This window comes from Podarcis gaigeae (genome assembly GCF_964106915.1).
Source record: "Podarcis gaigeae genome assembly, chromosome: 2".
NCBI lineage: Eukaryota > Metazoa > Chordata > Lepidosauria > Squamata > Lacertidae > Podarcis > Podarcis gaigeae.
This window is the reverse complement of record NC_139679.1, coordinates 1,139,231-1,153,636: the sequence shown is the minus strand read 5'-3', so window position 1 is coordinate 1,153,636 and position 14,406 is coordinate 1,139,231. Positions and strand designations below refer to the sequence as shown.

At 44.8% G+C, this 14,406-nt stretch overlaps 3 protein-coding genes across 4 annotated transcripts in view; 2 read left to right on the top strand and 1 right to left on the bottom strand.

Moving 5' to 3' along the window:
* The window catches only part of LOC310839558 (uncharacterized protein), a 26,871-nt gene extending 22,458 nt beyond the window's left edge, over positions 1 to 4,413 (top strand). Inside the window, exons 10-12 of the mRNA XM_083728194.1 lie at positions 1,007 to 1,158; positions 2,243 to 2,355; positions 3,931 to 4,413. Coding sequence (XP_083584320.1) covers positions 1,007 to 1,158; positions 2,243 to 2,355; positions 3,931 to 4,084 — 419 coding nt within the window. The 3' untranslated portion in view covers positions 4,085 to 4,413. The remainder of the gene's footprint in view (positions 1 to 1,006; positions 1,159 to 2,242; positions 2,356 to 3,930) is intronic.
* Positions 1 to 14,406, bottom strand: part of LOC310840067 (uncharacterized protein) — a 437,006-nt gene that overhangs the window by 223,175 nt on the left and 199,425 nt on the right. The gene's annotated exons all lie outside the window — the stretch shown is intronic.
* LOC310840079 (hepatic lectin-like) lies at positions 4,413 to 14,406 on the top strand. Its single transcript, XM_083729270.1, has 6 exons — positions 4,413 to 7,216; positions 9,201 to 9,308; positions 10,447 to 10,506; positions 11,209 to 11,360; positions 12,606 to 12,718; positions 14,076 to 14,406. The coding sequence occupies exons 1-6, from the start codon at positions 7,126 to 7,128 to the stop codon at positions 14,209 to 14,211; spliced, it is 660 nt and encodes a 219-aa protein (XP_083585396.1). The 5' UTR covers positions 4,413 to 7,125; the 3' UTR covers positions 14,212 to 14,406.

Genomic DNA, 14,406 nt, shown 5'->3' with positions numbered 1-14,406 from the left:
GATCTCAAGTATAAAAGGAATATCAGAAGCGCCTTGCTGAACCTGTCCAAAGACCCTTTGAGTCCAGAACAGCACTCTCCACTTGCAATTCATGTTATATTTGAACTTTCACGTGATCTAAAAGCCACTTCCAGAGTTATAGTGGAATATGGTGCAAGTTTAGCATTTGTTTCCATATTTTTTGCAAACAGATTTTTTTCTGGAAGCAAATAAGACAGAAATGGGCACTAAACGTGCACTATACTCCTCTACAGTTCCAGAAGTGGCTTTTGTGAAAGCTCACATATAATACAGAACTTTACAGTTAGGGAACAGCATATCCCTCAACCGTCCCAGGAAATGAGAGATCCTGTTTTTTCTCGTGAGCATGGCAAACATTTGGGGCACTGCAATATTGCTTGATTTCGCACTGCAATTTTCCCCTAAGAAAAGTTTTTATTTGGGGGGAGGCAATTTCTTTGGGGCACTGTGCCCTAATAAAGTGTTTTTTCAGGACTGCAATCTTGCACAGGTCATGTAACTTGTGCAGAAGTGCAGCCCTGGAAGATGGTGTCCCACTTTTTTGTCATGACATGTTGGAGGGTATGGAACAGCTGTTAAAACGGAATTAACTGCCATGTGAAAGCAGGCTGACTACCATCAGTCCCAGCCAGAATGTTCATTTTTGGAGGCAGCCAACTTCTGAACTTCCATTTTCTGGGAAATCACAAGTGCAGAGAGGACTGTTTGTGGGCTTCCCATAGGCATCTGCTTACCACTGTGAGACCAGGATGCTGAACTAGTTGGGCCTTTGGCCTGATCCAACAGAGCTCTTCTTATGAACGTAGGAGCTGCATTCAAACATCATCTGGAGGGCACCACTTTGCCAGCTCCTCCTCCTTTAAATAGATGGACGACTGCATAGCTAGATACATGCCTACTCCACTTTCTGTGCTCTCAGACATCTCTAAGCTTTACTTTACTTTTCAAGCCATTGGCTAATGTTGTCTCTCTTTCCTTTGCTCAGTGTTCCCATGCAATCCTGACACTAGAGAGTGGGAATACCACAATGGAAAATGCTACTACTTCTCCCTGCAGAAAACTAACTGGATGCAGGCCAGGGATGATTGCGCTGTCAGAAATTCAAAGCTGGTTGTCATTGATAGCATGCCTGAACAGGTAAACAGAAAGGAAACGGCCAGGGCTGGTGTCCTGGAGTTGGAGGAATCAGAGAAAGTTGGGGAAGACCATTGCACCCAGAGAGATTGGGGGGCTTAGTTGCCTCAATCCAACTTGCTTGGCATGCGTCTCCTGATCACAGCCAGGCTACAGTTTCCAAATTGGGCTCCAGAGAACCTGGGGTTTTCCTGAATGCTTATCAGGGGTTCCTCAAAAAGAAAATTGTGGACAAACGTCTCTGAAAGTCAGTTTAACCACCACTACGGATGTTCCCCTGTATCAACATACTGTCCATGGTTGGCCCAGTGGATGTGTTTCTGTACACCTGTACCTGGCTCTGAATGCCTTCAAGATTTTCCAGTGAATTCAACTTGGGAGGATTTGCCTCTTCCTTGGCTACTCGTGCTCCATGCTGTACTGTGCTTTTCAACATAGAAACCTAGGAAGCAGCCAATGATCCATCTAGTTCAGGATTGTCTACATTGACTCTCAGCAGCACTCCATGATTTCAGGCAGGAGTCTTTCTCCAGCTCGACCTGAAGCTGCCGGGTGATGGATCCCAGGACCTTCAGGAAGCAATGCAGATGTTCTGCCGCTGAGCTGCAACTCTTCCCGCCAGGTTCTGTGCTGGAGTGGCCTTGAGTGGCCAGCCATGCTCACCACAAAATGTTGCCACATGGCGTGCTTTCAGAGGGCCAGCCAGCCAGGAAGCTGCACCCTCTGCCAGGAGCCTCCAGTCCAATACTCCCTGACACCCAGCTTTCGTTTCCTGCACACAAACAGCCAGGCAGTGTTTCACTGAGCATTCTCAGATCTCATTGAGCTGTTTTGGTTTTCTCCCCCGACAAAATGTACTTCTGCTAACCTTAGGGACCACCACCAGTCTGTTGATGCACATGGGTCATACTACTTTGGCTGCATAAAGCTCTACACTGATGCAGTACCCGTGGCAGAACTGAACCCTGTGGAACCCAACACAGCAATGGCCGAGAAACTGATTCTGGATCCTCCTAAACGTCATCTTCCAACAGAAAGTCCATGTACTCTCATGGCCATATTTATCTGATTTTTCTTTCTCATGCAGAATTTCCTTATGACCCGGACCAGGAATGACCGTTATTGGATGGGCCTCACGGACAGAGATGCTGAAGGACTGTGGAGATGGATTGATGGCAGCAGTTACTACTCGGGCTTCACGTAAGCACTGAGCAGTTGTCATCCCTTTTGTTATGCAGCTGGCATCAAGTGCGGTCAAAACAAATTTGGAAATGGCATTCTCTTCTCAAATTCTGCCAGCGGGAATTCTCACATGACTGATGTTCTTTCAAGCATAACCTCACCAAAAGCTACAGTAACTGTTCCCAGCCTTGGGACCCCAAATGTTGGACTACTGTCCCCATCATCCCCAGCCAGCATAGACAATGGTCCAGGCTGATGGGATTTGTAGTCCAACAACATATAGAGACTCAAGGTTGGGAAATGCTTTTCTAAAGGGTCAAACTCTACATCCTCTTCAGTATGTCCTTGGATCCTTTTTTTCATTTTTGAACTGAAATCCACCATAGACGCTCTGAAAAATAGCCCTCATGGACTGCCTACAGCAAGATATGGCAGTGGAGATGGTTTCAGTGAGAAAATGGCATAAGGGAGAAGAGTGGAGCACTGCAATCCTGTTCAAACACAGGGGCACAATGCAAGAACACCACCACCCCAATATATTTGTGACTAATAGCCAGAGGACTTGGATCAGTTCTGTTGCATGATTAGACCTCTCAGGCACTATGACCCCAGTCCAAATCTCTCTTCCTGCACCCCACCCAAACTGCTTTTTGGCCATGAAAAAGACATCAAGAGGGAAGTCTATCAAATTCTGTATATCTTGGATTTTTGATATTTTTCAAAGTATTTAACATTCAATGGTGTAAAGAAAATAATCTTATGCTTAACACCAAAAAAACCAAAGAACTCATAATTGATTTTAGGAGAAAGAAAAGTGTATTTTTACCATTGCACATAAATGGCGAGGAGGTGGAGAGGGTTGGTAGTTTTAAATACCTGGGCATTTACATCTCTGAGGACCTCTCATGGACTGCAAATATTAATATGGTTGTGAGGAAGGTGCAGGGGAGGTTGTATTTCCTGAGAATGCTCAGGGGATTGAATCTATCTCAGCACCTACTTCTGTCCTATTATCACAGTACCATTGAGAGTGTCTTAACCTATAGTATATTACCGTGGTATGGGAGCAGCTCTGAAATGGATAAAAAAGCTTTACAGAGAATAATTAAAATTGCCCAGAATGTTATTGGGCTCCAACTACCAACCCTGGATGAGATCTTCACGTCTCGCAGCTTGAAGAAGTCACACAATATCCTGAGAGATCCCACCCATCCTGCTCACAACCTCTTTGAACTGTTGCCTTCGGGCAGAAGATACAGGACAATGAAAACACGAACCACACGCCTTCTGAATAGTTTCTATCCAAGAGCTCTGATTGCACTAAATAATGATCTCAGGGCCAGTTGTAAGAAATAGCAAGCAGTGAGTAGTAAGGAATGAGATAGGTTTTAGGTTATGCTATGCTTCAAATAGGTTATGTTATATTCTGGATTATGTTATGTTCTAATAGATTATGTCTGCATAGGATGAGAGTGTTGGAGATACGTGCGAATGTGTATGTGAATCCGGTCTCGGGTGTTTGATTTTCGTTGTTGTGTATACTGTGTATATACGGACAATGACAATAAATTTATCTAAATCTATTCAATGCAGGTACTGGAAGCCAGGGGAACCGAATAACAGTGGGAACGAAGACTGTGCACATCTCTGGGGTTCTGGGGAATGGAACGACGTCTACTGCAGCTACCTGTGCTACTACATCTGTGAGAAGCCCGTGCCGAGCGAGAAGCAGGGCAGGGGGACCTAAGCACTTTGGTGGAACCTCGCCCAGGCAGGCACCCGAGGCTCAATGGCCAGGCGCTGTGGGATTTCCCCACACAGAAATGTCACTTCCCTAACGTAATCAAAGAGGTGCTCTAAAGATAACTTGAGTTTAAAAACCATTTGACTACTTTTTGGTTAACTCCTGGCTGACACTGAAGATCCCTGCTGACTACTGTATTCAAGATTTCTGCTCTTTAATTATTTTGGCACCTCAGCAGCAGCTATGCCAAATGGATTTGATAGGCTTTCAATCTGTATACCTTGAAGCTTGGCTTGACACTGAAATAAAACCCCAAGTGGGTGATGCTTGGTGAGATACTTTCACACCACGGGATGTTGGTCCCTCACTCTGCCTGAGTTCTGAAACACTGAGGTCCACTGTGGGCATGTGGGAAGGTATTTGTTTAGCAGCCTTTAAATGTGTGTGTTCACCAGTAGACCAGTCCAGTGGGTAAAAAACAACAATAGCAGCCCAAAGCACCACCATGTGTGTCACACAAGGCCCTGTCAGATGGCACCCAGCAAAACATCACTACACATCTTTTTTCTTTTTCCTTTTTTAAAAAGATCCACAATTAGCTAATATTTGATTTTATATGGGATTTTCTTACCTTACTGCATTATCCACTGATCAAAAACCTGAATTAAATATGGGAAGGGAAAATGCAGGGTGCCACTTGGATGAGTATAACATTGTGTGGGCAATGTGAAAAACAAGTATACCTGGAATATATCAGATCCACTTTAAACTGTCTGTGTACACAATCCTGGCAACACTGGATCCTTTGCTTGGGACTCTGCACAGATTTTCCTTTATGAGAAGACACTGAGAGGGCTGATTTAGATCAAGATCTCAGTGGGGGAAGGGAGAGGATCCCTCTCACACAAACACCCCCCATCCTGTCCTTCAGTGGTGTCTTTGGGAGGGTTTTAGGCAGGGGACATTCACTGCACTACCTGAAGATGCCAGGGATTGAACAGGTAATTTTCTGCATACAAAGCAGAAAATTCTCTCACTGGACAACAGCCCATCATCCAATTAGAGCAGTTTTAAGAAGGACCATCCTGATTGCCCCACCACTTGCTTTTTACAAGGACAACAGGATTTGAATCTCCTGTTCCTTCCCATTATGCCAAGGCAGTATGTGATGAGAACAGGACCCCAGAGGAGTCCACTGTGTGTCCTGGAACTTGCTCTCTCTGTTCCAAAGCTCTACATGGTAACCCATGAAGGTGAGGTCTCTTCCTCATTTCAAGTGCCACAGACACAGTTTCTGGAGCCAAGCCATTCAAGTACCAAGGTACCACTGTTCTAGACTTAGAAAGTCATGACCAGTGCTTTTTTTTTCTTTAAAAAATGTTTAGGGGTACTCTCATTTTCCTACTCATATTGAAATACTGCCCCTCAATGAGGCCAAACTTAGATTCACAAAATGTTTAGGGGTATGCGTACCCTTGCATCCCCCCGGAAAAAAAAACACTGGTCATGACAATATTTTTGGTTGGCATGCATATTTATGGTATGAAAAGGTGAAAGTTCATAAAGGATTTACAAATCATATAATTAGGAAAAAATTCTATAGAGTATGGGATAAATACAAGAATTTATTAGAGGTAAAAACACCACTTTGGCTCTCACCATTGGAAGCTATAGCAGTAAAGAAATAGAACATGATAGAAGGGTGGACAACTTATAGAAACTTATTAAAACGAGGGAGGAGAGTATAAATTTAAATAATTTAAAGAATTATCAGAGAAATTAACAACATGGATACAATATCATTTGAATGAAGTATTTAAGAAAGATAGGATATGAGGATTTGGGGAATAAATATCACAGCTGGAGAGAGACCTGTTGGAATGGAATGTAAAAGTGCTGTCTAAAAGGTATAACATATTATTGGAATGGGAGACAAAGGATGAGCAGGTAAAATCCTAATGATACATTGAGTGGTCTTTCTTTTAAAGCAGGATTTTTATCCAAAGATTCAAAGGTCCTGATCTGAGACTAGCTGACTGCCGTGAGATTTAACTTGCTACCCAGAGAATAAATCCCAAAACCTCAGTACTAGAGCCAATTCCTGAGCCCTAACAATCCTAAAGAGGCAACAGACATCTCTGCACATCCAGTGGGGGAATGAGGGTCATTTCACCCCCTGGCTCTGTGCCCACTTCATTCCACCTGAGTCACTGTGCTTTCTGAAAGAGCAATACACAAAATGGAGGCACCTCAAGTCATTCAAACTCCCATCATTAGCAGGCAGGCAATACAGTTCTTTGTGGGGGCGGGGATTTATAGTGGTTTCAATGTTCAGTTAATCAAAGCTTTGTGATTTTGATAAACTGGGGCAGGGCCTTAAAAGACAAAGAGAACAAGCCATTTTATAAGGAAAGGATGAGTAAGACGTTCTTGGGTGTTTGCACTTTTGGAGTCAGCACTTTCCAAATAAATTGTCATGCTGCAGTTATGGGGAAGTGAACATGTGATTCCAATGCAGGCATCGTAAGGGAAGAGTGGAGAAGATGCATGGTTGGGGGTACAGGTTGAAACTTTGGGGAGGGGGGCTGCAGGGCTCAACACCCCCTCCCCTGCCCAAGCAGCAGCCATTGTTACAACAGCAGCTGTAGCACACGATTGCCCCATCTCTTTGAGATACTCGTACGTGCATGCACACACACACACATGTGTCTAAGTCACCATAGAAAACATTAACAAAGTGTGGGGCTTAAACAATTATTTTATTTATGGCTACAGCTTTTGGTGGGATGATGATGATGATGAGTGGTCAGAGGGAGAAGAGGGAGCAGACTGGGAGGAGGAGGGGTCAGAAACTGATGTTCCTTCTTAAGGAAATTTATTCCCTGAAACGAGGGGACTGCACATGTCTGAATTTCCCCTGATCTTCCAAAGAAATAGGGGGAGGAGAGGGAAGGAAATAGATCTTTATATTTCCTGATAAAGTTCCTCAATTTGCCGCTCATATTATAACCCAGCAAGAGGAGAAATTTGAAAACAAGAGCAAGATGGTTCTACTTGGTGTTTATGAGCAAGAGGAAGATGGAGACCGTGTATACCTGGCAGAGACGGAAGAAGCCAAGTCACCCAGAACAGCAGGTAAATATTTGGGGTGTGCCCTGGCCTCAAGATTTAGATCCAGATTTGGCAATTCAGGAGCACTCTCTCTCATCCGGAAGCACTTTGTGGTAACAGAGTCCAGATCTGAATTCACCTTTAGGGGGACTCAAAGATGGATCTAAGTGGTCCACTTGCTTTGGACAGAAGCTTACCAAACTGGCAGGCCTAGTCCCTCTGCTAAAGTACAGGCATATATATCCAGGGACTCAGAAATGTGCATAACTTAAATCTATGGGCAGAAGTTGATAAAATTTGCAGACATTGTCCTCCTTTCCAAGGGAGAGATGCTTGCCAAATAGCTGCAGTGGTTCTCCCGTAAGGGAAGACTGTATCATTATGGGGGGGGGTCACTTTATCCCATAGTGTTTTATGGGCAAATGGTTAGAAAATAGATGATATTACTGAGCAAATGGTTGGAAAATAGTAGATATCACAGAGGAATCAAAATTCCTCAGGGTGAAAAACCTGCCAAATTTCAGATAAATATGTCCATTGGCTTTTATGATGGGAGTCTACAGCTGATTTGGGAAAGGGGAGAAGTAAAGGAGTTTTCTTTCCTTCCAGTGGCTTTAGAGTGGGCACCACTTCAATAAGCAGCCACAGTGAAACTGCACACTGAGCAGCAAAGTGTTCACCTGGCTTCAGGTACCTGGTACAGCTAGTGCCAGGTAGAGGAGATGCTAGGGCAGGAGACTGGCAGTGGCAGGTATTTTAAGATACAGCTGGAAGGAAGATTTACATGCTTATGACTTTTGTCAAACTTTCTTTGACCAACCCGGTCTCTAACAGCAGTTTACTACTTTGCACTTCACTTGACCTGGAGATAGGAGGGCTAATTCATTTATATTCTCACTTTCCTGGGAGTAAGCTCTATTGAATGCAATGGGACTTATTCTAAGAAAACATACAGTGGATTGCACTGCTATGTTCTGGGACCTGTACCAGCAGACCCAGCTCCTGGGTCCCTGCTGCTCTGTTTAGTCAGGTTTAGTCACAGGTAGGGATGAGGAACTCAATTTTGTTCATGTTTAAAGGCAAATTTGCCTAATTCATTTCCACCTCATTCAGATTATCACATTTAAGTACTGCTTGAAAACTGTTTAAAATAACCAACTTGGATTTGTAGAATAGCCTCCAACTGACTACTGGGTCAGGACCCAAGGCGGCTAGAAAAGCCAGCTGGGACTGGAGACAACATATATGAGAATCAAAGCACAGCCATCCTACAAAATTTAAACGCCCCTGAATTTTGTGGTGCAGTTCTCCAACCAGTATTTACAAAAAAGCATCTATTTGAGGAGAGTGTGCATAAAAATGAATATATTAGTGAAAACAACATACAAGATGCATTATTGAGGGAAATTGTTGTAAAATACATACATTAGTGACAACTGCATTAAAAAATATATGTAATAGGATAAATTCACAATATTATGCTCATGAATCTTCATGAGGGGTTTTTACATATAAATGTGAAATGCTGCAGAAATGTGGAGGTGTGACTTTAAGATTGGAACGAGAAAGTGGGAGACTGAAATTGAGCTGTTCTTCCATTGCTGGTAGGGATGTCAATGCACCCAAAGCAACACTGCTGCTTCCCAGGTGCCAAAGCTGTTGTTTCCACACTCTGTTTCATAATTTCCTTTAGAAATGTCTGATTCATTTACAATTTTTAAATGATAGCTAAGAGTCTGGGGCCCTTGCTGGCTGGGGGCCTGGAACACATGCACCTCCCTCCTGCCAACAGCTCTCAAACACATCAATCCAGAACTGCTCTGCTTAATTCACCGTCCACCATAAACTGGGGGGGGGGGGGGAGAGAACCAACCTTTAAAGCAACAAAAACCAACATCCCTTACATTTCTCGTAATTTTAGACACCCAGAGTGACCCCACTGGATGTTACTTGATGGCCAACTTCATACAATTTTGCTTGAAATTTGTTGCTATCTTTCTTCTTGAAGACAGATTCTTCCTCCGGTGGAAATGGAGCTCCTCTTTCCTGGTTTATGGGCTCCTGGCGCTCGCTTACCTGCTGATGATCATCTTGCTGGGGCTTCTGCTCTCCAATGGTAATTGAGGGACTCCAAAGGCTGAAACGCTTCAGTAGCATTATGACAAAATGTGGGAGGGATCCCCCCCCCAGTTCAGACTCTCACATTTAAGCCCAGTTTGAAAACAGTTTAAAATAACCAGATTGGACTTGTAGCCACCGACTGACTACTGAGTCAGGGCCCAAGGCTGCCAGAACGGGCAGCTGGTCTGTGGACAACCTGTTCATTTCTCCCTTACCTTGATTCAGACTGTTGGGCCACCCGCCCAGCCCTGTTTCCTTCAGGGTCTCCCTTCTTGCTTTTGGCCTTCTTGGAGCAGTGCTGTGGGGAGGCCTGCTGGAGGGATGAGGACTTCATTGAGGCGGCAATGCCATAACTAGCCACAGATGTGGTTGAAGGCCCCTGTTGCTGCCTAGAAGGAATGCCTCTGATGGCAGACAAGGATGCAGAATTCAACCGAAGAAGAAACGTGCATATCTGCAGATGTGCTTTGTGAAGGGCAGCCTTTGAAGGGCCACACGTTCTGTATCGCTGATCAAGAATCTAAATAAGTACTGGAAATCCCACTGAGAATATTTTAAGTGCTGCATGATGTTCATGTCCTTATATATGGACAGTTCTGGGGACTAGCAGGAAGTCTCTTGGTGACATCATGGGCTGGGAAGCCTTTCAGTACGGCGTACAGCTGCAAAGTTGCAGAACTGTATTTCACAGTATAGTCGGGCAAAGGAGAGTTAGGTTTTCACTTGATGAAGTGACTGCACTGTTATATCAGGCCCACCACTGTTTTTTTAAAAAAGGTTTTGCTCAAAATGGCTCTTCTAGTTGATCATACATGATGACTCACATATTTTTCCTGATGACCTAGGAAAAGGAGGGAATGAAAGGTAAACTTGAAACATGGAAAGTGGCCACTGTGTCTAAGTCTAAGCATGTACAGAGTGTTTCCCCCTCAAATTACTTTGTCATTTGAGTTCTCAGTGGGATTCTCAGCAGGGTGTGTGTTCTAACAAATGTGGCTTCCAGGCTGTCAGAGTCTGGCTTATTCTGGGTTAGTTCAAATGGAATGAGAGAAGAGGTCTCTCCACCATATCTCTTTTTGCCTCATATGAACTGGTAACATTGTATGTGTTTGTATTTCTTCTTACAATTTCAGAATCAAAGTTTTCATCAGAAGCGAAAAAGTTACATAAACAGCTTGAAATGAGCAAGGAGCGTAAGTGTCTTGCCCAAACCATCTGGGGCTTGCGGCTGCAATAGCCTGGGGGAGGTGGCTCTCGCCTGGCATTACTCCAGAGAGCCTGTTTCCACTGCAGGAGGGGCATAATTTATCACCCACAATCATTCCTCCAATGCCTGGCTTTAGACGGCAGGTCTTCCCCATCAAAGTGGCATCTTCCAGGGAAGCCTGAACTCTAAGCACCTCCTGGGCCAGGAACTCTGTGAGAGCTTAGAAACAGGCGTAACTCATGAGCTTGTGCCATTGATGTGCTGCAAACCCTCACAACCCCAGCGCCCTCAGGATTACAGGGATGAAATGGGCTCGGCTGCTGCTGCTGCCTCGATGAGCATCGCTGCCCCCTAGAGGAGCAAATTCCACCTTAACTATCTCCTCTGTGGAGAAGTATTTTCTTTTGTCTCTCCTGAATGTTCCAGCCTTCAGCTTCTTGGGATGCCCCCATCCAGTGCTGTGCTGAGAGAGGGAGAAAAGGCTTTCTCTATCCCCTAAAAAGCCCCACATTGTAACTGTTCTTCACAATTTAGAAAGCATGCCTATATTAAAACAGAAAGATGGCACGTCTCTCCTCCTGGTGGGGAAGGCTGTGGAAGGATGGCCGGAGCATGCCCGCTCCACCTGCAGTCCATTGGGTGAAGCCATGGTCAGGGCTTTCATTCTGTGCCTTTTCTCTTTTGCCAGTGTTCCCATGCGGTTCCAGAAGCAGGGAATGGGAATACTTTGACGGTCGGTGTTATTACTTCTCCCTCCGGAAGGCTACTTGGCACACGGCTAAGTCACTTTGTGCAGAGCGCAATTCAAGCCTGGTGGTTATTCATGATGAAGCCAAACAGGTAAAGGTGCTGGAGTCTTGGCTGGGGTGGGGGGTGGGGATTTGTTGCCTCTTCAGTGAATTTTTGGAAAGCTATAATGCATTTTGTTATGCTATTTTTACTAATATGTGCATTTATGTGCAAATATTACCCTAATAGATTTTTTTTGTACTTGGTTGGAGAACTGCATTGCAAAATTCAGAGAAATTCAAATGTTGAATGATGGCTTTGCTTAGGTTCACATATTGTTTTGGAAGGTGCAAATTAGATAAGATCATCTTTAAATGCAAGCTGAAGAGGCAGAGAAAACAGTACAAAACACTTCCTGCATGTGATGTTTCAGCTGCTGGTGATTGTCAGCGATTTCAGTTTCACCCTGAGTGAAAGACCAGCCAGACAGTGATGGTGGCCACTTATGAATCACCTACAAAAATGAAACAAAGTATCAAAAAAGAGGAGAGTTACATAAGATTTACATATGTATACAGTAGATATATAGATAAACACAAATATAGATATAATGGCTTTAGTTTAAATAGGAATACAATACCCTCTCCCCTGGGTATGCCTGCTCAGTCCTCTGTCCCAGTGCTGCTAAATGTAGATGGGCAGCTGGAAGATCTCTGCTCTCCCTTCTGCATCTTTAACCTGGACTTGAAATAGAGAACTCTTTCAAACAGAGAACTGTTATCTGTAAAGTAGGCCATGTGGACACTCTGTAGATATTTAGTGGCAAGTGTGGCTCTGGAAATCCAGGTTTGCTGATCAAGATGCTTCCTGACTAGGGAAGGCAAGCCCAGAGCAGGGACTCACGCAGAGACACAGGGAGCATCTTCCTCAGAGGCAGGGAGCTTTTCTGTTTTTCTTCATTGGGATTGATTTGACGAGATGTGGCCCCACCCCCAGTGAAAGCAGATTGGTTGGAAGTACATCTTAGTACTGAATCATGCACTCAGCAATCCTATACCCGCATCTTGGGGGTAAGCCCCACTCTGAACTCAGTAGGACTGACTTCTGAGTAGACATGTCTAGGACTGCACTGGAAGAGGGGCAGTCATCCAGATGGATGCTGAGGTACAGAGGGATCCTTATTTTTTGCCTGATCCCAGCTCACAGGAATCATTCTTGATTTTACATAACCTACTGCTGAACTGAGCCTACATTTTGTGAATGAAATTACTCTTCTAATTTGTGTTGGTGATTGTGAATATGGAACCAGAGCAGCTTCTCCAGCTTGATACCATCTTCTCCTTTTTGGTCTTGCAGAATTTCCTAGAGTCTCGAACCAAGAATGAGCGTTATTGGATTGGACTCACTGATATCAATGAAGAAGGGCAATGGAGGTGGATTGATGGCATCAGTTACTTAAACAACTACAAGTAAGACAGAGGACCATGAACGTCACCACTTCACCCATCAAGCCAAGCCCTTGCTGTGTCCTGTGACCCAGCAAGCACTTGGCAAGGCTCCTGTTTTGGCCATCCTGGGAAGAAAACAGAGATGGGAGCTTTGCTGAGCCGCTGATCTACAGTGTTTTCTTTATCCCAGGAGTAGCTAAACAGTCCTTGGCCTGGTGACCCCCCTTGACCCCCCTTCTGCTGCACCCCACTCACTCTCACACCACCCGCAAATTGCCTTGAGAGTTGGCAGACCTTTCTGAGAGGCTCACCCTTCCTGATTTATACCACCATCATAGCAAACTCCTCCAAGCAACCTCAAAGATTACTCAGTCCAAATTTTTACTCTCGATCAGGATCTCCCCATCTCCATAACTTCTCTCATGTATTTGTTCATGTGTAGGAACCCAAATTCATAGAACTGGGCAGACTCAGGGAATTGTTTCCTATTTTTTTAAAGGGGGAATCATAGAATTGTAGAGTTGGAAGGGACCCCAAGGGCCATCTAGTCCAACCCCAGCTGATGGGAGCTGGCGGCCAATCACATCTGGAATGCACCACATTGGTTAGCCTGCTCCACCTTGACAGAATAGGAGCAGCTGCCACCAGCCGTGGATGGGAAGAGAAACAACAATGGCTGAGGTGGGAGCAGGGAACCAGCAGCCTGTAGACAGTTTCAGGTCTGGGGCACATAAGGGGCAAACCTTGGCTGAAGGGGGCTTTGAAGGCACTAACCACTGGCCCTGCCTGCAAAGTCCCTTGTGCAACACTTCCCAAGCATGCAGATCATCAGGTGTTTGGGGGGCTCTGGACAAAGTGCTTAGCAAGCCCAGGGTTCAGTGTTTCCCAAACACAGGGCCTGCAAAGCTCTTTGCATAGCACTTCAGGAAGCACTGCAAAAAGGGGCTTTGCAAGTTCCTTTGGAGAGGAGGGAAAAGCTTCATTTCTAAAAGGAGCATTTTTGTTATTTCCAAAGGAAGAGGTTTGTATTCCAGGTGCTCCTCGCAATACAAGCTGCTTTCTCTGCTGCTTCGGAGCATTGTTTCCTCTGCAAAGGCTCCTTCTAACCAACCACCAGCTGCTTGTCGGTTAAAGGGAGCCTCTTTGATTGGTTGTGCCTGGGTGGGATGCCTTGAATTGCATGGAAGAAGGGAGCGAGATAAGCAACACAAATAAGCTAGTGACTGTGTCCAAAGCCGCCCAAGTGAAGAACGGAAAATAGAGAAGGAATAGCTTGGCAGTCCTAGTATTGGGGGCAGAGGGGGAGCAGAGGATGGTGTGGCTAGAGAAGAACTCTTGCCAGGTTCTTCAGGGTATCTTAACTGCCTTCCTCGCTTAGGAAATGGAGACAAGGCGAGCCCAACGACCATGAAACCAAGGAAGACTGTGCCCAGATCCATGAGGCTGGGGAATGGAATGATGTGCCCTGTAACTTTCAAAGCTTCTATGCATGTGAGAAACCTTTGCCTTCCTGAGGAAGAACCATGAAAAAGGCACCAACTAGCAGGAACAGGGCTGCAAGAGCAAGCCATTTCTCCGCTTCACACTATCTGCTTTAGAGTGACAAAGACTCTGCACAACTTGAATGTAGCTAGAATTTTTATATAATGATCTTTGTTTCTAAGCAATAAGAACCATATTATACTCTAAGTAAAGTTTTGTAATCAGAA

Coding starts and splice junctions, on each gene's coding strand:
- LOC310840079 (XM_083729270.1), top strand. CDS start 7,126: ATGGTTCTACTTGGTGTTTATGAGCAAGAGGAAGATGGAGACCGTGTA. Junction 9,309..10,446: donor GGGGCTTCTGCTCTCCAATG/GTAATTGAGGGA, acceptor TTACAATTTCAG/AATCAAAGTTTTCATCAGAA. Junction 11,361..12,605: donor TTCATGATGAAGCCAAACAG/GTAAAGGTGCTG, acceptor TTGGTCTTGCAG/AATTTCCTAGAGTCTCGAAC.